Genomic DNA, 24263 nt, shown 5'->3' on the forward strand with positions numbered 1-24263 from the left:
AGCAGTGCAAACTGTTTGCAAATAACTCTCAATAATGACACATTTATCTTAGAAATATTCCATTCTCCATTCTCTTATAATATTTCACCATTCCTAGAATCGATTAATAACTGTTTAACTGAATTATGTATTATTAAAAATTGTATTATTGCTGGTGACCTCAACATAAATATTCTGCCCACAAATGAACATTCTCAATGCCAAGACTACCTAAATACGCTCACATACCCGTCGTATGGATTCCAAAGCACCATAAACACTCCCACACATGCTACATTAGATTCTATCTCATGCATTGTACAAATACAATTACCCAGTAATATCTATTGTATATGAATCTACACTTACCGACCACTACACCACTATTCTTTCCGTACAAACATGCAACAGAAAAGACAAACATAAAAATACAAAAAATATGAAAAAAATCAACTATGATGGTATTCCTCAATCTCTGATGAGTAAATCGTGTTCAGAATTATTTAACATCACAAATCAAGAAGATGCCTGGACGTACTTTATTAATTAGTCACACACTACCATTAATCAACATAATTATAAAACATGTACCAAATAACATTTTACCAATTAAGCCATAGATTAACCACACTATTATTAAATCTTTCCGTAAACGTAACAAACTCCACAAAAATGTTATAATCCTTATGGTATACAACTTCGAAACTTTTATAAAAGATATAGAAACACTTGTACCCAAATAATAAGAAAGGCTAAAGAGATATATTGCAAATAGAAAATTGTAATAATGATCCTAAAAAACTTTGGAAAACACTTTAAGAAGCCATCCACTCCCAACCTAATCCTGCGAATGACTTAAAACAACTAAAAGTATATGATAAAATATTTAGTTTTTCTAGTAATCCCAATATTATTGTTAATCATGTAAATAAATACTATACAAAAATAGGTGAACAACTCGCAAAAAATATCAGTGTAAATTATACCAACTCCAGTACACTAAACTTTAATACAAATTTGCCCAACAACTTTCATTTTAGTCTAAAACAAATTTCAAATGAAGATACTAGATTGATTATAAACTCATTAAAAAACTTGTCTTCAACTGGCTTGGGCGATATATCAAATATTGCCTTAAAAAAACTTGTATCAGAAATAACCACTCCCTTAAATTAACCTAAGCATCATAAAAGATCGATTCCCCGACAAACTAAAACACTGAATTATCATAATAAGTATAACTTATTATGTAAGCGAAGGTGTGCAGTAGTATTGGTGAACAAAACCGGCGACACTGGGCAAAACCATTCCACACAGTATGAACTGCTCATAGCACATCTCGTTCTTCTAATATCTTTGAGCATACCTCTTCAAACGCAAAACTGCTTTTGACAATGTCCAAACTGATTGTGATACGAGAACCAAAGGACATAATCTCTTACCTATCCCTTTCGCTAAAACAACTTTTGGCTAGAGAAATTTTAGATATTTTGCAATAAGGCTATACAAAGCTCTCCCACTAGCCATTAGACTGAACAAATTTTTTTTCTAATATAAAACAGACACCAAGTCTTGGATCATCAGCCAAGACAGATCCAAGATCAAAAATTTTATAAAAAGCCCTTTATAAGTATGTACTCCAACTAGATGCTGATTGTGATATTGTTATCCCTGTAGGATAACCTACACTTTCTATTATGTCTTCACGGTTTAAAATGTATACAACTTTATAATTTATATTTTAGTTATAGTTATGCATGTATCAAATAATATATAATATATTATAATGAAATTCCACCATAAATTGTCAGTTTCAAAAATAGAAATATTAAATAATACATAAATACTAATTTATGTATCCAATACGTCTGTCTCGACGCAGGTACAATCCTAGTGAGACAGATATCGAAAAACACATGTTAAAAAACTTTATTTTGATAATAAAAAAAAATTAAAAGCTACCTAAATGGATGCAAGCAACAAGTTGAAATAAATAACATACTTAACAACCAGTGCTCAACTAACTACGGTATACCACAAGGAAGCATATTAGGACCATCTTGGTTCCTGTTGTATATTAACGACTTAGCAACATTAATATTCAGGGGAAAATGGTTAGTTTTGCCGATGACACTGTCCTACTGTTTGAAGCTGAAACTTGTCTAGTTGCTTACAAAAAAGCTGAAATGAATATAAGCATTGTGAAAAAGTGGTTGGATAGAAATACGCTCACACTGAACACCGAGAAAACTAAATATATCACATCAAGTATAAATATTACAGGTCAACCCCATGACGGTGCCTCATGAAGTACCTTGGCATCACCATTGATCAATACCTAAAATGGAATCTCCACACTCAATTAATTTCAAACAAAATAAGAAAAACCATGCACTTTTGCAGAACAATACCAAACTTTCTCGACTTACAACACTTGAAAATGATCTACTTTGCTGTCGGTCAATCTATCATTGGTATGGAATCATAGCATGGGGTGGTGGCTCTTCATCTGCACTAGACCCAATCATAAAAGCACAGAAAACCATAATCAAACTAATCCTTAGGCTACTTCTAATTACAACTTAATATGACTCGAACTTAATGTTATGAATATGCTTGACGTTCGGCACATATATGCAAAAACAATCCTCACGCACCTATATACAAACATACTTAACGACACGGCTCGATCAATAAGAGAAGGGAATGTGATTGAAGCCAGAAATGGTGCTCCATCCTCTCCACCTAGCTTTTGTAGATTTTCATGATTTTGTGTTACTCAATTTCCTTTCAGATGCTGCTTCTACAAGGATACCCGTGTCAGGAAACCAGTCTGTGATTGTCTCTCAATCTAATAATAACCTAAATAAGAAGTAAGTTCATTTATTTATTACTAACCGTGTACCATTGCACCATTGTAATAACAAATGTGGAGATCTGGAAAGATTGATGGAAGCCTAATAGGAGCGAATGAACACAGAAAGGTCTGCCAGAAGAATAAATTATGTGCAAATACATGGTAGGAAGTAGTACTGGGCGTTGATGATAATTGCAATGCTGTTATCCTTGGTCGTTTTCAACTGTTGAAAAATGACACCACAATTAGTTTTTAATCAAGAGGGAGGACGACCTTCGATTACTACTGTGCACTCCTCCTTCCCCCTCTGCCCTCCCCTTATGTTGTCACTGCATTGTTATTACGATTATTATATACAACATTACTGCATTATGTTATGCTGTTCTTAACTGCTGTTAACTGCAAGGTATTATTATTTTCTGTAATCAACATACTAAATATGTACTTATCACATTGCAAATGTGACTCGATGATCACTTTGCTGGGGATTCTTTTATACCGATGTGCAAAATGTGTAATAAGCGTTTATTTACGGGCACACAGTTATGTTATCTTATTCATTTACTTACAATATTACCACACATTCTCTGCATATCCTTGTTATTGATACATAATTGAGAAAGAGTCACTGCGAGTGTTTTTTATCAGAACGTATGTGGGTTGGTAACAAAACCTTTAAAGACACCTTCCTTTGCTGTGTTACTAGCAGTGATTACGATGTGATCGGCATAACAGAGACATGGACAGTTGGAAAGTTCAAGACGTTGTGTAGGAGCCACATCAAGCAAGAAAAAACATAGTATATTTATATGTAACAAATTAATTATTCATTTGTAAACTTAAATGTACAAATTACTAAAATAAAATTAATAAATAAATAAGTTTTAGTCGCCCCAATGGGGCGGCCAATATGCCAATGCGAAAAAAGTTCAGCCCCCAATTTTGGTGGCGCGTATGCCGATGGATTAATCCTGCGGTATCTCATTTTTACAATATTATCTATAGTCTGATCTCGGACAAGGTTCCAATGAGGCGTGTTGGTAAACATTCCTACCCTCTGTGGTACAGCTCATCGTTAATTAAACTTATTCATCAAAAGAACAAATTTCACAGACTATATATTACCTATAAGAACCTCTCCGATTACACTACTTTTTCAAGGCTACGAACCAGACTTTATCAATAACGCTGAAAAGAATATCGCCACAGATCCCAAGGCACTCTGGTCATATGTAAAATCAAATAAACTATCAGCCTCTATTCCTAGCGTTTTAAATCTTAAAGATAAAACAGTAGAGGGTAACCAGGTGATCTGGTATTTGTTTGCGGAATATTTCCATTCAGTCTACGAACCGACCGACTCTCTGGGGACTTATTACGAGGTGAGTTGTGCAGGTTGTTGCGGTAGGATCAGTTTCAATCGATGCTGACCTTGTATCTAAATATTTTAAAATGCTTAATTCTTACAAGTAAGATTGGGCCAGATGGTATCCCACCATTGTTCATTACCGAGTGCGCAAATCATTTGTCACTTCCGCTGTCAATATTGTTCAATATATCACTCAAGACTACATTTCCAGATAAATGGAAAAGTGCCTACATCACAACAAATCATAAATCGGGAACTAAATGTAAAGCAGATAACTATGTTCGTCCACTCCTGGAATTCTGTTCACAGGTTTGGAATCCGCATTACATTGTTAATGTTAACAGGTAAGAAAGAGTTCAGGAGCGATTTCTCAAATTCCTCAATTTTAAATCATTCAACATGTACAACTTTTACAACGAAATCGAGAAACATTTTTGAATCACAAAACTACTCAACAGGAGGCTTGTCGCTGATCGGACGCTCCTTTACAAAATTATTAACCATAAAATTGACTGCCGGAGTTCGTAAACAAAATAAATGTCCACGCAGCGCTTCGATATAGCAGACAGAAAACTCTTTTCTATATTGACAAATGCAACACCAACTCCAATCAAAATGAATTTATGAACAGAACCCTCAACTGGTGCAACAAAAAACTTGCAAATATAGACATACTTGCTGACATATTCACTGCTAGTGAGTAACATTAAATCATGATGATTAAATTAATTGTACCTTATTTAATTTTTTTATTTCACTTGCGTGGCAACTTTCCCACATCCCTTTCCTCTCCTCTTCCGCCCCAACTCCAAAACCTGTTTCCCACTCTATTCTGTATAGTTTTAAACACATATATAGTTGTATAATGCATTATATAGGTTTATTACATTTGTTCTACTTCCATTTTTATATACTTGTTGCTTAGTTCGGCTTTTATATTTGTTATTTAGTTCTGCTTTTTATGTTAGTCTACATTCATTAAATACTTAGTTGTATATTACCAAATCAACCATCTGTGAACATTGTGTATCGGTGCAAATCGATTTTGAGGTTATGTCAAGTTTGATCAAGAACGATGCGTATCTCGTTCGCTATTATTCTTTCCATAGTTTTGCAAATGTTACTAGTCAAACTTCTATAATTTTCTGGTTTGTAACGGTAAGTTAAATTCACAGAATTGACTCATGACTTGTCTAATTCAGGCGATCCGATGCAGAAACCGTGCTCCACCACAACTTTGTGAACCAGAATCAGCATGCCCTACTCTCGCCGCGCGCCATGGACCGCTGCCGCCAGGACCAGACAGTCCCCATGTCCCCCCTGGCCCGCGGGGCCCCCCTGTCGGCGCCCCCGGCCGGGACCCACTCCCGGGCCTCGGTGGCCCGGGCTGAAGAGCTGGACAACGAAGGCCAGGCCCAGCCCTTCCAGTTGGCCCCCACGCCCGCTCAGCTGGGTAGGGCCCCCTTGCAGAGGAGACTCAGTATGGGTGAGTTGAACCGCCTTTACTGTGTTTATCATTTCATTTTGATGCAATAGACAATATCGGTTTTGTCAGTTGCAGCTCTTTATGGTTCATTTGTATTGTTTGACTTAATTTCAAATTCATTATTTCATTGATCACTGAATTGGACTATAAACACTGAAAATCTGACATGAGTATTTTTTATTTATAAAATACATGGTTTTTTAATTGACATTTACATTGAATCACCATACTAGGCAACTGCCTGTTTCATGGTGACCAATACACTATAGTTATTTTAATTGACATTTACATTGAATCACCATACTAGGCAACTGCCTGTTTCATGGTGACCAATACACTATAGTTATTTTAATTGACATTTACATTGAATCACCATACTAGGCAACTGCCTGTTTCATGGTGACCAATACACTATAGTTATTTTAATTGACATTTACATTGAATCACCATACTAGGCAACTGCCTGTTTCATGGTGACCAATACACTATAGTTATTTTAATTGACATTTACATTGAATCACCATACTAGGCAACTGCCTGTTTCATGGTGACCAATAAACTATAATTATTTTGAATAAAGGATAAATAATATAAAAAAGATTTGGCCCTTACTAATAAACGTGTTTCAAACCCTATGCAACTGATAACCTACCCTTTTTTGCATTAAAATGCTCAAAAAAAATATTAGTATTATAGTATAAGATAAAGTAAAGTATGTACCTACCATTTCCTTTCCTATGTATGTAAACAAAAGGAGGCTTTCTTTCATTATGAATTGCATGCATATACATATACATAAACTGCTGAAAATTAATAAAAAATGTATCTGGTATTCCAAATGACTTTACGCGTCCGTATCCCTGCTAAAAGTAACTCACAGGCTATTGTTTTACGGTTTGGAATGTTTGGCCTACAGTGAAACAGATGCTGACCTCGAACGCCAAAATAATTGTAGGAGCTATATTAATCAAAATAAAATGTATTAATGTATTTACGTAAATAATAATAAATTAGACATTTGTTAACTCGGGTGTACAAAAATCTAAAATAAAATTAATAAATTAAAATAACATAGAATAAATCATTTTTTACAAAATAAATATTACGAAACAATTATATAGTGTAAACATACTAATATAATAATTAAAATAAAATAACTTTGTTTGAATACCACTTTATTGTATATATATTTTGTAACCAACTGTTTTCAGTTCAACCCGAACTTTCATCTGGGTTAATAAAAACATATTAAATTAATTACAGAGGTGTATGGGTATTTATAGTTAAGCTGGAAGAGGGAGAGAGAACATCAACTTTGGTGGGGGTGGAAGACTTAGGTAAGAGAGAGAGGGTAAACATAGGTGCAGGGAAGGGAAATATATTTAAAATGTGAATGTTTGTTAAATCTAATTGTTTATTTAATATATTGATTTTATTGACTTTAAGGGGTTTTTTATTGCAAGTGCTTCTAAATTGTTTAGGCGTAGACCTATCCCGTTTCTGTGTAATACATCTATACCAGAAGGCTTATTAAATGAGTGATCTTTATCTATTAAATGTGTTGCAAATTCCGAAAAACCTATGTTGTTTAAGCATCTCAAGTGCTCAACTACCCGCGTTTGAACATTTCTTGCAGTTTTACCAATAAAAATAAAAAAAAAAAATAAAAAAAAGTAAAAGTGTAAAATGCTTCGCAATCGTTACATTTAAGTTTATAGATGCCAGAATGGCTTAAATTATTTTCTTTATCCTTTGAGTTAATTAAAAGTTTACCTAGGTTATTATTGGTATAAATAGCGACTTTAATTTCTGTTGGTAATTTAAAAAAACATGAAGATGAAAAATTATTAATGTATAAAATTCTACGCCAACCGTGGTTTTTATATAAAAAATACTAATATAATTTAAATCAACTAAAATTTAGAATCAGGTTATAGGAAACAGCATAATATATAAACTACATAATATGTAACTGTTTTCAAAACATATTTGAAATGCTTTTTTGTAAGTTCTTTCGGTGGTATTATAAATATCTGCTTCTTCTGCATATTGGTTACCCAAGCAAATATGAATTATTAATTTTGGTTATTTTTAGGATTGTATTAATGGATTCCAGTGTAAATATTTGGCTCAAACTTGTTATTATTTCTCTTTATAACGTCAAAAAAATTGTGTATTTTCAGATGATAGAAAAAAGATTAAAACACTTTTATAAAATATGATGAGGTACACGGTAATTATTCATCAAAGTTCCAACTGAGAATTGCGTAAATAATAAACAGCTCTTATGAGCGTGTATAATATCAACTTAATAAAGGAGGTAAGAACATAATGAATGTAAATTAAAAAGCAGTGAGATCCTAGTTGATGATTATATATCACCAGACAAAAAACAAATTTCCTATGAACTAATGTTAATAAATGCATAATGTGTAACTCATGAGAAAAGGAAACAAACAAAGCGTTTTTTTTTTAGAGCGGAGACGGTTTACATATAGTTCCCGTGAGCACTTAGGCCATAGGCCCATTGTGCCATCTCCCATTTTACCTCATTCCTTTAACCCGGTCTCTTTTATGAAGTTCACCAGGGTTGTTATTGGATATGTGGCTACGTCTTCTGGTTCCGCAGTGTGTATTCCCAGGTCTCATTTCTCCTCTCCAATCCCCCTTGGTTCCCTGAAAGCCCCAAAAGGGAAGAGAGCCTCATCTCTTCTCTCCACTCCTCCTTGGTTCCCTAAAAGGGAGTTTTCAAATGGTCCAATATTCGTCCCGCGGGTATCTAGGGAAATAGAAGGTCTACTCCAGCAGAGCCCCGAGTGCTGGAGTAAGGTCTAAATACTCCGAGATGCGACCCTGTTTCTCAGAGTCACCGTTCTCAGCTATAATTGATAATTGCTTAGAGCATTTTCCATCTATCATGCATGGTGAATTTGGATTCAGTGTACTGCAAAATATTTTTCGTCACAACAACTTTATGCAAATTCTTATCGTCGTCGGCATCCGGTATCTCAGCACATACTACATCGTCGATTTCGTTATCAAGCCAGATTAGTATATGTGCGTGTGGCAATCCTCTCTTTTGCCATTCCACTGAATACCAAAAACTTGATGTTTTAATATGAAATCCATCAGCGATTTCAGCTTCTGTATGAAAAAACGTGCTGTGATGTCATGCATATCCACCAGTGATTGCCCAGGAATTAAGAAATGTTGTATGTCGTCCCAAGCTGGATTGCACGTGAAGGTAATGAATAGGTCTGGATGTCCATAGTGACGAACATACGCAATTGCATCTTGAGCATACTCATGCATATGACGTGGGCTGCCATACAGGCAATATACAATGAAGATGACAAAATCGTTAATCTTCCAATGTTAATTGTATTACCATCATTTACAACGGTATCTCACAAATGAACTTATTCTTCACAGCGAAGCGTGATCTGATTCAAACGGATCAATACAAATCATTCTGTTTCGATTTTTGCATACATATCTACGATGTATTGGTGAAACAATTGACGGCATTCAAAAATGTGATTGTCTTCATGCTCACAAATCATTATTCGGTACAAATAATAGTTAATTGCGCTGCATTTCATATTTGTTTCTTCGCCACTAACTGGATTTATCATCTTAACGTTGAAGTGATATCCATTGGCACCATCCCAAAAAATGATTGAATATTGCAGGGCATCGTAACGTCGATGAGTTTCTGCAACTTTTGTTAATTGATGAAGAACAATATCTTTAGGTTCGAATTGATTTTCGACTATAACAACTACCACTTTGTCTATAGTTGGAGCATTGAATCTTCGCACATATTCTCCAGCAGGCGTTTTGTCAGCATGAATAACAATCTTGTGTGTATCAGAGGTCATCATGCCAATTGCTGTTTTGAATAAAGGCACTAAATTGTTTTTTTCGTGAAGAAGCTCGCAGTTGGGAAACGATGGACCTTTTTATGCCGGTAGAAATTCCGCAGCGTGCATTCAATTCATCATTGCCATACCGATGAAATACATTTGTAGGAATTTATGTTGACCGTGTGGAAAAGGAAGCGGGGAGCCGGCTTTATGATAAATTATTTTGTTCTTTCACTTAAATTTCAGAGCCTTGCAATAAGGACACATTTCAGTCATAGTGCCGATGAGAACATGCAGGATCTAACTATAATCATCAGCTGGATTATACCGGAATGCAAGGCGATTATTGAGCACGGAGTCGTATTTGATGCTGATCTTTTGTTTCTCGATGTCGTCTTTCAGCCACTCTCAGCCTGTCGCGTTCATTCTGTTAAGAACGAAGCAGATCTGAAGCTGCAGAACATGATCGCCGTGCTCTCAACCAGGTATCCTCAAGCCTGGCTGCACGTTGCTCTGCTATTTCTTCGGCACGTATTTGAGCCATTCTTTATATGCTTCGCTCAGTCGCTGATGCCCGTTCTTCCTCAGTTTGATTTGTAATTACTCTTTGCACTGCTTCTGCTCCGCAAGTACTACTACCTAAGATTGATCTTATGCATAAAAACTGAAGAATAAGAAAGAAAGTTTTAACAAAAACCTATAAAATTGCAAAACTTTAAAATAAGAATAAAAAACGAAATAAATCAACTACACTAATGAAATTAACGCTATGCTAAACGACACAGCTCAATTCCAACGCAATGTCACACGAAATAATTACATCAAAATGAAAATAAATCGAAATCTATGGAAATTCAATTTAACAATACCGTGGTTTGTTTTTGCGTCCAATAGATGGCACTGTTTTTCAAAAAAGCATGTTTGTCCAACAGATGGCGCTGTTTTTAAAAAAATGCAAGCAATGCCGCCTGATTATTTTACCACCAACAGATGGCGCTGTTCTTCATAAAAATCATAATTGTCCAAGAGAAAAAAGAATTTTTTACCTGACACCGGGTGCCATTCATGTAATACTAGCAGTTAAGGCGGTTTTTTTTAAGCGGGTTTTTTGCTTCTAGGCCCTGCGGGCGGCACTTGGTTGGGCTTCGCCCAGTTTAAGTGATGCTAACAACAGTTACATTTAATAAATAGATAATAGGTCATTCACAGAGAGAGGGTGAATATATATTGTTAAAACACGGAACAGGAAGGAGGTAATGAATAATAACATGCTAAATTTAGGCATAATAATAATGACAGTTGTTTGAATAAATGAAATTTTACTTATTTGTGATGGATTATTTCAAATGAAACACTACTATTGACTACATGTCTACAACTGATATTAACTGTTATCGTATCTAATATAATTTGCTCATAGGAGACTTGCAGTGCTTAAATATGTATTACAACCGCCAATGTCTATAAGTTGAATCAATATCGTATAGTTTGTCACAACAATTAAAGATAGTTATAACAAAGTTGACTGAAATAGATTATTACATATTGATTAATTGTACCCGTGTTTATGAATAAAAGGAGGGTAACTGTGCGATGAGATTAGCAGTCGGTTTAATTAAAAGGTGTTAATTTTACTCCAACTGATGGTAATTCTTTACCTACAACTGTTACTGTATCTAATAAAGTTTAAAGTTAGATTATATATACACCTTCATCAGGAGAGTAAAAATCTATATATAAAGGTAGATTATTACAATATATGCAAATTGTCCAATAAATATAATGTTTTCATTTTATTGTGTACATATATGCATTGATATACAACGGAAATAGATAAAATAATGTAATCTTATTAAACTTTATTTTATTAAAAAACAATTAACTTTGTTTACATCACTTTATTATATACAGCCAATACATGTTTCATGAACAAAGTTCACTTCATCAGGAGTAAGTATACACCAAAGTCAAAAATTAAATATAGATTACAATTGGAAAGAAGAAGTGGAAGGAGGGGGGAGGGGTTTGAGTAGGCTGGGTTTATAAGAATTAGGAATTACAATATCGTTAGACGGGAAAGACCAGTTAAGTGGGAAAATATTTAAAAAAGGGTTTATAAAAATAATTCTTGTTAACCACTCAGAACATTAGAACGTCAAAAGACGTAAATATGATAATAGCGGTCAAGACATTAGAACGTCTTTTCACGTAAACGCGCGAGATTTTACAAAAATCGATTTATTTCCATCACTAGTATACGGATTGCCATGATTTAAAAAACAGAGTATCGATAATGAATAACGCTACGCGTCTGTATTCAAGAATATCTATGGAAAGTAGAGGTGCATTATCTAAGCCGATTGGATCTGTCATCTTGTTCGTTCATAATTTATTGCGTTTCTAAATAATTTATTAAAAATATTTCAGTTTGGACGGTTAATATTTTGAGGTGACTAATAGTTTTTAATTATATTTCTTCAATATATAAAGTGTTATTTCTTTATGATACTCAGAAAAAAGTACATTTTTCACGGCTTTGAAATAATGCTAAGCGATTCTTACATATTTTTGACGTTTTCATAAAATGTATATTTAGAAACGCAAATATTTACGTATTACAACATAATGCGATAGTGGACTTCATAATCTTTCCAAAACATTTTTTAGAATGAGGCTACGTTTCCCAAAACGTGAGTTATGAAGCTTTTAGCAAAACTCGAAAATAACACAAAAATTATTACGTTTTGACAGTTCTCAAAGGAACACTTAGTAAAAAAATGTCTTTGTCTGAGAGGTTAATTATATCTGCTTTTATACAGGTTTTCTATTTTCTAAAAGTTCAAAATTTCTAAATTATTTATTTGCGATGCTTGTGAAGTATTTTAAGACCTGAAAAAAACAAATAGCATATAACCATAAAACAATATATTCATAAAACAAATAGCATTTAATAACGTTCACTCCAATAATATAGAAAGAGTTCAGCACAAATTTTTTAAGTACGTAAATTTTAAGCTCAGAATTCCTATTGATTAATTATGTCAGTTTGATGAATCAATTGCATCTAATAACACTGTCTGACAGGAGAATTATTTCAGACCTGGTTGTGTTACACAGAGTCATTAACAACTGAATTGATAGTCCTGCCATCCTTGCCACTATTAAACTCCATGTGCCGACTAGGAATACAAGACAAAATATAACATTCTTCTGCAATACATTCACGACCAACTATCAGACACACTCACTGACCAATAGGATGCATGATCTGGGCAACAATTATGGGGGTGCTATTGTTTTATTTATTGACTCCATTTATAGAATTAAGCATAATCTATACCAACACTTTGTCGAATCCTACAAATTAGAGTAGCGTTGGTAAATTAGTTTTAATGATTTGTCTTATATGTAGTGTTGTTGTAATTTCTTTTTTACTTCATGTTACTCTTACGTTACGTTACTAATATTGCTTCATATTAATTTTTTAATATTTCTTAATATTTTCTCACTATACTTGCAATCACAATTTTACAATTGTGTATTTTGTACCTTCTTTACCATGGATTACATCTATTTACTGTCAGTATTTCCTGTATAATACAGATATTCTCCTATGTACACTGCATCATGTATCACTTCTATGTAAAAGCCTTTTTAGGCGTATATATATAAATAAATTCTAATAAATTGATAGTTGAAACACTAAATGAAAAAAATTAAACATATTCTCTTCAAACGGTATATTTACCCTATTTCTAAAGATAGAAATAAACAATGGCGTAGCATTCTATTTGTGGATAACGATACTTCTAAAATTATAAATAAAAACATTCCTGGTACTATTCAACCGGCGTAAAAACACTAATAACAAAATGAAGAAATATATTTTTAATAATGAAGATAGCGAAAATCAGGAGAACTTAATTGGGATGATTGTAATTTCTTTTACAAAGGTAAAACCAATAGAAACTTTGAAGTCAGAACTAAATAACATCTCGGGGCTCTAAATGGAAATAGTGAATCTGAGTTTGCTAATCATCTTTTGAATAATGATCACACTTTCGATAAAAATTCAGGTCTTAAAATACTTCCCTCAGGATATAAAGCATCGCAAATAAATAATTTGAAATTTTAGAAATTAGAAAACATGTCAATATAAAATCAGATATAATTAATAAGCAAAAAACATTATTAACCCTATTTTAAATATTTTCCCACTCAACTGGTCTTTCCCGTCTAACGATATTGTAATTCTTAATTCTGATAAACTCTGCCAACTCTTACTCCTCCCCCCTCCTTCCACTTCTTCTTTCCAATTGTAATCCATATTTAATTTTAGACTTCAGTGTATACTCCTGATGAGGTGAACTTCGTTCATGAAACATGTAGAGGTTGCATATAATAAAGTGATGTAAACAAAGTTATTTGTGTTTTAATAAAATAAATAATGCCATCACAAAGTGATAAGCTTCCAGAATAAATCTTCTTATTAAACGCTTGTTAATGGTCAAGTAATTTTGCATAACTATGTGTATTGTTAGCTGCATATTTAAATATTCATGCCAGTTATTTGGTTCGTTCTTATACCGCCATTTATAAACGTCAAACATAATCACGTAATTGTGGATAATTTTCATCGTAATTTAATTAATCCAATGGATTATGAACTTTCTAAAACATATTTTCTTCGATATTATCCAAAAATTATATGAGCAGAAACATGTTTTTTGAGAAATCTCGTAATACATGAGGCGATCCTATTTCAGTTTGAAATCGGGTCTTAATTTTAAAGTCTTATTTTTTTGGATCCAGTCGCCTGCAAACCGAAATGAACCTTACGGTTGGTTAATATTGAGGGGCAGAGTGGTCGAATTTTGCCTGCAGACCCCCTATTCGGGATTTACCCGAAACATACGATTTGAATTCGACCAATCAGAGGGCCTAGATCGTCTAGGCCCTCTATTGTACTATCGAAATACTATCCCTCGATATTATTACGCTAGCGTAATCAGATAGGTATACAAGAACACACCCGTGGTCGATCGCAATGTTGTATCAATATATAAAATATATTTAGATAAGACATGAAGTGAAAAATTAGGTTCCACCTTCTTTCCTCCAATTGACCTCCACCTGACCTCAAAACCTCCCAACGCTCTAAACTAAAATTACATAATCCGGACTACAGCAACCGCTTATCGCATTCTAATAGTGGAACAAGTTGACGAGATATTGGTACGAAGTTGCGCCTCTAATTGTAGCTCCATGAGTAATGCAGGGCTGTCAAAGGAATTAATGATTTTGAAAAGAAAAATTATATCAAATACAGCTTTATTAATTTTGGATATTTTATTGGACAGTTTATAGTTTATATTTTCAATAGGAGCATTAAGTTTATAATTTATTAAAATTTGTGCTGTATTTTTTCAATAGAATCTGAGTGAAGTTTATAATGCGGTGATTTATTTGCTGTATAAAAATAAATTGTTATAGATTCACACACTAAAAATCATATTTTGCAGTGGCTTGGATCTCGTAAATATTTTTTACAAAAATCCAGATAATTGCATGCTGATTTATTTTTATCACATAAATCACCCATAGGCCATAGGCAGTTTAAATATAATCTCCATGCCCCTGCTTACTCTATTCATTTAACATCTCAGTCATCTTTTCAGCCGTATCGGGTAACGAGACGGCCACATCCGCCACCATCTCCCCCGCCACTGTGGGCCACATCCACGTGCAGACATCCGTGCCGCAGCAGGTGTTCATCCAGACACCCACCCCCAACGCGACCTCCCTGCAGAACATCAAGTCCCCCTCCACAGCCTCCAGCAACAGTAGCCTGAGCAGCCTGCTGTCTCCCAAACCCGGCGGAGATTGCCACTCCGGTATTCTGATGAGCCCGTCCATGAAGAAGAGCCTCTTCAAGAAGACGGTGGAAGATGGACGAGACAGGTTAAATATTGTTGTCTTGCTATTTCCTTTATTTATTTCTATTGCTATACTTTTCACCTCCAACAATCTCATACTTCTTTCTAACACCATTGCTCTTTTCACTCTATTCTGCCTATTTCTATCTCTCTCTCTTCTCTTCAATGCTTCCAGTAGTTATTCCACTTTCAAATACATTAAAACTACCTACCCTAATTTCTATTCTCCTGCGTAATTCCTCGGCTGTCAAAACGTCTTTAAGTTTTTGTCATTGGTCTGCGCTAGCAGTACGTTCGCAAACTCTACATTGCAACCGCGTCACTATCGTTCAATATTGAAGTAAAACAACCAACTAGTAAAAAAGTGTGCCTTGTTTATGGAACCTACAATGTATTTAGTATGAACTTTTTTACAAATTTTTAATTTACTTGCCATTTTAAAATCACATTTGAACGGCTAGTTCCGATTTCGTATTTTTTTTATATACATTTTATGTATACTTTATTATTGTAACATGTTTTATAAAAACTACATAAAGATAGATATATACGTGAAAGTAACAAAAATATATTGCAGATATTAAAAATTGATAAGACTTATTCACCGAATTGCTTACAGAGAATTGGCATATTATTATTATTTTGATAATGCCTTCGATAGATATTACGAGGAGATGTGGATATCAGCGCAGCACGGTTGGTACACGGTGTTCGGAAATTTGTGGTTCAAGCGGGAAACTGGCGAATTAAATTCGCATTTAGAGTCGTTTTGTCCTATAAGTTTTTTTTTTTTTTTAAAAAGAAAGACAAACATTCCCGGGTTACGAATAACCCAACAATGTTTGAAAATCTCCTACTACCACCACAAAAAGCCGAAAATGTTTCTTGTGTTGTGATGGAGGACTTAGCCAGCCGAGGAATCGAACACGCGACGCTCGGGTGAGACCCAAGCGCTATGCCCACTCAACCACTGACCGGTCTTTAAGCTTTTATTTTCGAGTAAATAGAGTCCGTAGTTGGAATTCTCTTTTTTTTTGTTAAATTCAACTTTGCAGTTGTTACAGGATTACTTTCAGTCGTTTATTGTCTTTTAAACTATAGAAAGTCAAGGGTGGTTATTGGGTTCATATGAATCCATCGCTCCCACTGCATAGACAACACAGCAGCTTTTTATTGTATCATTCTCAGTATGGTAGCAGCAGTCGGGGACGCCCAAGGAAGACATGGCACGATCAAGTGAATCAGACTTGAGTCGGGCCATGTCAAGAGTAAGACTATTAGAAGATTATATATGAAACGATGTATGAATGTGCATGAGGCAAGGAGTGTGTGCCAAGACCTGGTTAGTTATCTATGACGGAATGAATTACCATCTAAAGTTAATAGATCGAAAATGAGCATACTGACCCACTTAAATCTTTGCAATCATCTGAGGAGGCAGTTTGTTTAACAAATTCTCTTTTTGCAAGTACAATTGTTATTTTGTGTGTACAGGTAATGCAGTGAGAGTAAACAAACAAACAATAAACAAACTTAGCATTGAATATATTTGTTCATCGGTACACGCTTCCACCTGCGAGGAACAGTCCAAGTGAAAACCACACATTTCCATGTAGTTTAAAAATAATATAAAACTAGCAGATAAAAATCCACTTTGCCCGATTAAGTCGAGTTCCCTGATAGTAAAGTTTTGCCCCTTTGTATGTACATCAGCAATAAGGATAGTAGAGTTTTGCCCCGTTGTATGTACATAAAAGGATTCTGCGATTTTTTCTGTATATACAAGCTTTTCTTAGTAAATAACTGGCAAATATCTAAGACCCTAATTTTAGCAAATAGTTCGTTTAAGGGGTAGGTAGGTTGGCATTTAAATATAATTGTCAAAATTAGTTTTTGTGCTGCAATAACTGGGTAGATTCAGCACGCACAACCACCCCATTCCACAATACCATATGTTGCTACGGATTGAAAAGGGGCAAGTCTAAGTTGGACCCAAAAGAGCAGAATATATGGCAGAGCTTACAAAGTCTTTTTACTGTGTCATTTATATGGGCCTGCCAGCGTAGTTAGTTAACTTGTGCAATGGATATTAGGTGAGGTTTCAAGAGCGTTTGGATTGAGTGAACACGAGTGGATGATTGGTGTTTGATATACAGTGTATGAATGTTATATTTCCTAAGTTAGAAAGCATGTTTGACCATTGACCGGTCGGTGGCCGAGTTGACATCGCGTTTGGGTCCCACCCAGGCATAGTGTGTTCGATTCCTCGGCTGGCTAAGTCCTCCATCACATTTATATGGGCCTGCCAGCGTAGTTAGTTAACTTGTGCAATGGATATTAGGTGAGGTTTCAAGAGCGTTTGGATTGAGTGAACACGAGTGGATGATTGGTGTTTGATATACAGTGTATGAATGTTATATTTCCTAAGTTAGAAAGCATGTTTGACCATTGACCGGTCGGTGGCCGAGTTGACATCGCGTTTGGGTCCCACCCAGGCATAGTGTGTTCGATTCCTCGGCTGGCTAAGTCCTCCATCACATTTATATGGGCCTGCCAGCGTAGTTAGTTAACTTGTGCAATGGATATTAGGTGAGGTTTCAAGAGCGTTTGGATTGAGTGAACACGAGTGGATGATTGTTGTTTGATATACAGTGTATGAATGTTATATTTCCTAAGTTAGAAAGCATGTTTGACCATTGACCGGTCGGTGGCCGAGTTGACATCGCGTTTGGGTCCCACCCAGGCATAGTGTGTTCGATTCCTCGGCTGGCTAAGTCCTCCATCACATTTATATGGGCCTGCCAGCGTAGTTAGTTAACTTGTGCAATGGATATTAGGTGAGGTTTCAAGAGCGTTTGGATTGAGTGAACACGAGTGGATGATTGGTGTTTGATATACAGTGTATGAATGTTATATTTCCTAAGTTAGAAAGCATGTTTGACCATTGACCGGTCGGTGGCCGAGTTGACATCGCGTTTGGGTCCCACCCAGGCATAGTGTGTTCGATTCCTCGGCTGGCTAAGTCCTCCATCACATTTATATGGGCCTGCCAGCGTAGTTAGTTAACTTGTGCAATGGATATTAGGTGAGGTTTCAAGAGCGTTTGGATTGAGTGAACACGAGTGGATGATTGGTGTTTGATATACAGTGTATGAATGTTATATTTCCTAAGTTAGAAAGCATGTTTGACCATTGACCGGTCGGTGGCCGAGTTGACATCGCGTTTGGGTCCCACCCAGGCGTAGTGTGTTCGATTCCTCGGCTGGCTAAGTCCTCCATCACAACACAAGCAACATTTTTCGCTTACTGTGGTGGTAGTAGGAGATTTTAAAATATTGTCAGGTTATTCGTAACCCGGGAATGTTTGTCTTTCTTTATAAAAAAAAAAAAAAAAAAAAAAAACATACTACTTGCCAACTAGTGATGAAAAAATAAAGACGTTTTGACCATTGAGAAATTCCGCTGGGCCTATTACAAACTATACTTGAGGGTTAAATTTTAACATCTGAGTTCATTAAATTGTTTTACTTGCAGGGTTTTGGAGACGGTGAATTTTGAGCAAAAGTTCAGCACGTTACCGCAGTACAATCCCGTGACCTGCAGCCCTAGCTCCATAGCCGTGCCCAGCAGTCCGCAGGTTTACTTGAGGAAGAAGCATGGCAGACTCAACAATCGTTTGTTACCTCAATACATCACTACATACATTTAGTAATTGTTGTTTGGATATTGATCCAATCAAACGATCATTGTTGAAGATTTGAAGCCATCAATGCCAAATTCATTTGTTGCAATAGCAATTCTGTCTTCGTTTACCAAGGGCCAGTTGTTTCACAGAACTTTAACAATTCATTAAAAAAAATTAAGTATATGTTCAAGGTTTGTGAAATAACTGACGCTAAAAGTAAAGAAATAATATTTTTCTGACTTCACCGAACAAAGGGTAAATTTAATATATGGCTATTGAAGTGGAAATTTTGCTTTCAGTTTAGTTGATACAAATATGTCCATATTTTTCCTTGTAAATACCTTCCATACAGCATCCCCGAAAATGATAAGGAAAGCATGGGGCCTCCTGCGTGGAGTTTTTATAAAAAAAGGACTATCGCATAGGCCCCTGTGTTCCTAATCACCTAAATTGACAGAGAGACATTGTTAGGAAGCAATGGGTTTTAACTAAACCTACCGCAATTCATTCCTTTGTGGAATGTTAAACTCAATGCGTTGTTGTTCTTCAGCAAATGAAGAATACGGCACCCCAACCTTCCTGGACATGGGCGACGGCAGCAGCCTCGGCAGTAGTGTGGCCAGCACCCCCCTGTCCACCCACCACAACCACACCCCGCACCCCCCTGTCCACCCACCACAACCACACCCCGCACCACGGGCCCAAGTCAATCCTTTGTGGAATGTTAAACTCAATGTGTTGTTGTTCTTCAGCAAATGAAGAAGACGGCACCCCAACCTTCCTGGACATGGGCGACGGCAGCAGCCTCGGCAGTAGTGTGGCCAGCACCCCCCTGTCCACCCACCACAACCACACCCCGCACCACGGGCCCAAGTCCGCCACCAACAAGCTCATCGGATCCACGTTCTTCGGGCCCGACTTCAACATTGACACAATCCGAGGTAGGCTGATGGACTATATGTCTCAAGGTAATCATTTACATACATCTCCATAGCTGGCGCGCTCTTACACGCACGTTAACGAGGCACATCAAGAGACTGCATTTTGTGTATATTGCAATTCTGACAATTCTAGGAGACCAGCACGATGAGCTGGGTGCTCTGTCCCCGCGTACTCCAGGGGGGGGCACCGGGGGCCGGGGCGAGGCAGGCCACCGCCGGGTGTTGGAGCAGCGGCGCCAGCTAGTCATGCGGCTCTTCCAGGACCACGGCCTGTTCCCCTCTACGCAGGCCACCACACAGTTTCAGGTGACAATTCCAACAATTGTTCCCAAACCTAAAAAATTCAAATTAGCAGGTTTTTCACCCAAATATCGGAAAAAATAGGAGATGACTAAAATTTAATGAATATTCTTCCCCTGTCAACAATCCGAATCCCGGTTTCTCTTCCGAAACAGACCTTAAACAAGAAAATAATAGATAATGTCTAGTAGCAATAACTCGTTGGATGTCTTCAAACAAGCTGAAGCTCAATCCATCTAAGACTGAGTTTCTCTGGGCAGCCACAAACAAACGTCAACATTTCATAGACGATTCACCTATTACTATTTCTGGCAGCGATACCATCCCAAAAACAACAGTCAAACTTCTCGGTGTCAATTTAGATTCAGACTTTTCGTTTAAAAGTCAAATAAATAGGACTGTAAGCACCGGTTTTTTTCACCTAAGACAACTCAAGTCTGTCCGAAGAAACCTTCCTACAGAAGCAACAAAACTACTTATCAACTCTTACATAGTCTCACGTCTCGATTACTGCAACGGCATTTATGCTAGCCTTCCAAAATATCAAATTGACAAACTTTAATCAGTGTTTAATGCAGCAGCAAGACTCATAACCGGGGTTTCAAAATATTCGCACATTTCAGAACACCTTCGTAACCTTCACTGGCTCAAGTGCCTTGAAAGAATCCAGTACAAACTATGCTGGATGGTGTTTAAATCCATCAATGAAATGGCCCCACCCTACATCTCTGAACTATGCGTCCCAGAAAACACTGGTCTGAGGCAGTCAACTCTTAGATCAGCAACATCATCAGCTGTAGGCAGACTGATAGAACCTATGCGTAAGCCAAATACTAAGTTTGGTGATCGCGCTTTCGGAGTATCTGGGTCGAAGGCTTGGAATAAACTCCCTCCGGAACTAAGATCCATAACAAGTCCAACAGAATTCAGGTCTAAACTAAAAACTTACCTTTTTAAGCTGTCGTACCCTTAAATTAAATATATCATTCCTAAAAGAAAGTCCAGTTATATTTTCCAGTTGAGTTCTTCATTTTCTATCCAGGGACTTGATTCGTTATGTTTTATATCTTTACTCCAAATTTTAGTCCAAAAATCGCGCATATCTGATTCAGATGGCAACGGAATATTATTATTCGAAATAATATTTTGTTTATCGTCAAGTTTGGAATAAATTTTTTTTTCATTTTTCTGGAATAATCTGTTATTATTTTTTTATTATACGTATAATTATATCTTTTTAATCTACTAGCTTTTACGCCTAATTTTTGTTTTAATAAATCCAATAAATCATTGATTATATTTTCATTATTATGACTATCAATGTTATAACCAAATTTTCTCCCAATTTCATCTACATGTCTCAAAATTTTCCTACTTCTATTTCCATTTTTATATTCTATTACTCTAGCTATGTTACTTACTTACTTAAAAATACTATAACTATATGATCTATCATCAGAAGATGATAATTTAATTCCTAACTTATTACAAACAGTAATAGCAGTAGCATATACTATTGTATGAAGATCTAAAAAAACTAGTTTCCTCAAGTACGATTTTTGGTAAAATTATGTTATTTAATTCAAAAATTAATTTAGATAATTTCTTTGACGTATGCAATTTTGGTCTAACTGTTGGCTCTACATCTATATATCTGTTTATATTATTATGAAGTAAGTTAGCTAATTCTGCTACATTATCATCAACAAAGTTTAAATTTGCAATGTTGATTTCCCTAAGATTATAAATAACATCTAAGTTATTTGAATCTACTGTAATATCATTGGATATTTCGACTAGAATATTTTTTTTTTTTTTTTTTAAAAAGAAAGACAAACATTCCCGGGTTACGAATAACCCAACAATGTTTGAAAATCTCCTACTACCATCACAGAAAGCCGAAAATGTTGCTTGTGTTGGAGGACTTAGCCAGCCGAGGAATCGAACACGCGACGCTCGGGTGAGACCCAAGCGCTATGCCCACTCAACCACTGACCGGTCAATATTATCCAAACTATCTACATTCAATGCATCTGAAATGACATTACTTGTGTTAAATTGTTCTAAATTATTTCCCATTTGCAATCTATCTGCTACTTCTCTTTTAATCTGTTCTAATGTGACTACAGGAATTAAATATATATATTTATTTATAGCACCGTTAAAACCATAATAATTATCATTTTGTTTTTCGTCTGACAATGCAGCACAAATATTTGTGAAATTTTCTGTCACATTGTGAGCCGTCGAATGACCGAAAAACCTACCTGAATTAGCTCTAAAAATAAATTCTTTCCATCAAAGCAACCAATTCACTTTAGGGTATATAACCTAATTTACTGTAAAGCAACGTACGCAGATAATAATAAGCAGGTAAACCGTTTAGTAACAATTCCTTTAGCAAATATTAATTTCACAGTTGAATTATCAAGAACATAAATTTTATAATCGGGATGCCAATAAGGATTCCAACCAACCATCACTCCAATTATTTGACTGTCATTACATTTATTATCATTGTTTATTGCGTTGTCGCCGCCACGGCGACATAGAAAACATTCTAACAACTCCTATGGCGCCGCATCGGCAACATAAACAATAGGTATACATTTTATTGTTTAACAAACACATGTTCTATTCAGTTGTGTACAGTACCCACTGGAGATAGGTTGTGCTTTTTGCTCTGTTTTTCATCCACAACCATAATTTTATTTGAATCATGTTTACTGTGCCATAAATATGGAGGAGAATTTTGAATTCAGTGGGAGTTAAGAAAATTGTTGAAATGGTGGTGTAAAGTGTTTTTTGTATGATGGAGATATGTTCCATAAACTCATACATTCTGTATAAATTTATTTAAAAAAATAACAACGAAAACCATTGAGCCATTTGAAATTTATCAAAATTTTAGTACTCCCTCAGAGACCAGGCTCGATGGAAAACTCCATATTTTGGGAAAAGGTCTTAAGAGAGACGGTGCGGTCTACTTTAAAAGGGCAGAAAGAGGTGGCAGACAGAAAGCCACTGTGACACATGGCCTAGCAAGCCACGTATGCATTTGGGCGACTGCTTTCTAAAATACCATGTGTTAAAAAATTACAAAGGTTAGAATATGCAATTTTTTTTTATTAACAATCTTATATGATAATAAATATATATATTTCTCAACATATCTGCATCTTTTATTTACCTCCTACCAAAATATTTATTTTTCTAATTTTCCAAAAATATTGTAATTTTTCCTCTTACTTTTACATTACACTCTTAGTATACTTATATTCTCTCCTTACAGGACAGCCATAAAGACATATTCCCAAACAAGACATCGTTGCAACTGAAGATCCGCGAAGTGCGACAAAAGCTGATGGCACAGCCCAGCGTCACACCACATTCGGAGCAGAGCACCCCCACGGGTAATTTACACTCATGACTACTTTCCCCATTGGCTCTTATATAATACATTAGAACTGTATCGTTGACTGAAGTGTGTTCTGCGCAGGAATGAACTCTCCGGCGGTGACATCCAGTGCCAACAACCTCCACAGCTCCACCACCACTTCTGCCAGTTAGCGGGACCTCGCTGTCTCCACCCTCTCGCTGCCTCATCCCTAGCGCTAGCATATTACCCCATGTACCCTACCTACCGCCAATGTTTCAAGAGATGCACATTATTTTCCTACATGGGTGTAGACACCCCTAACTGATAAGAGACACATTAATGTTAGTATATCCCCTCGGGAACATATTTTACAAAATGATCTTGATTCGTGTTGACAACATTTCCTCATCTTTCTTGTAGTAAATTAGTGATTTTATCTCAACACAAGTAATATAGATGTCGGCT

General features: G+C 35.8%; 1 protein-coding gene across 6 annotated transcripts in view; it reads left to right on the forward strand.

Moving 5' to 3' along the window:
• Positions 1-24057, forward strand: part of cic (Putative transcription factor capicua) — a 101888-nt gene extending 77831 nt beyond the window's left edge. For 3 of the 6 annotated variants that reach the window (XM_089640528.1, XM_089640530.1, XM_089640529.1), the window contains exons 22-29: positions 2774-2852; positions 5408-5691; positions 15224-15518; positions 19028-19167; positions 19931-20146; positions 20253-20425; positions 23712-23832; positions 23919-24057. In XM_089640528.1, the coding sequence (XP_089496654.1) occupies positions 2774-2852; positions 5408-5691; positions 15224-15518; positions 19028-19167; positions 19931-20146; positions 20253-20425; positions 23712-23832; positions 23919-23989 (1379 nt within the window). In that variant the 3' untranslated portion in view covers positions 23990-24057. The remainder of the gene's footprint in view (positions 1-2773; positions 2853-5407; positions 5692-15223; positions 15519-19027; positions 19168-19930; positions 20147-20252; positions 20426-23711; positions 23833-23918) is intronic. The other 3 variants (XM_089640532.1, XM_089640531.1, XM_089640533.1) reach the window with 3 other exon arrangements.
• Positions 24058-24263: the final 206 nt, after the last annotated feature.

Source organism: Hesperophylax consimilis, chromosome 15 (assembly GCF_061612785.1).
Source record: "Hesperophylax consimilis isolate HC1 chromosome 15, BYU_Hcon_1.0, whole genome shotgun sequence".
In the NCBI taxonomy this organism is placed as follows: Eukaryota; Metazoa; Arthropoda; class Insecta; order Trichoptera; family Limnephilidae; genus Hesperophylax; species Hesperophylax consimilis.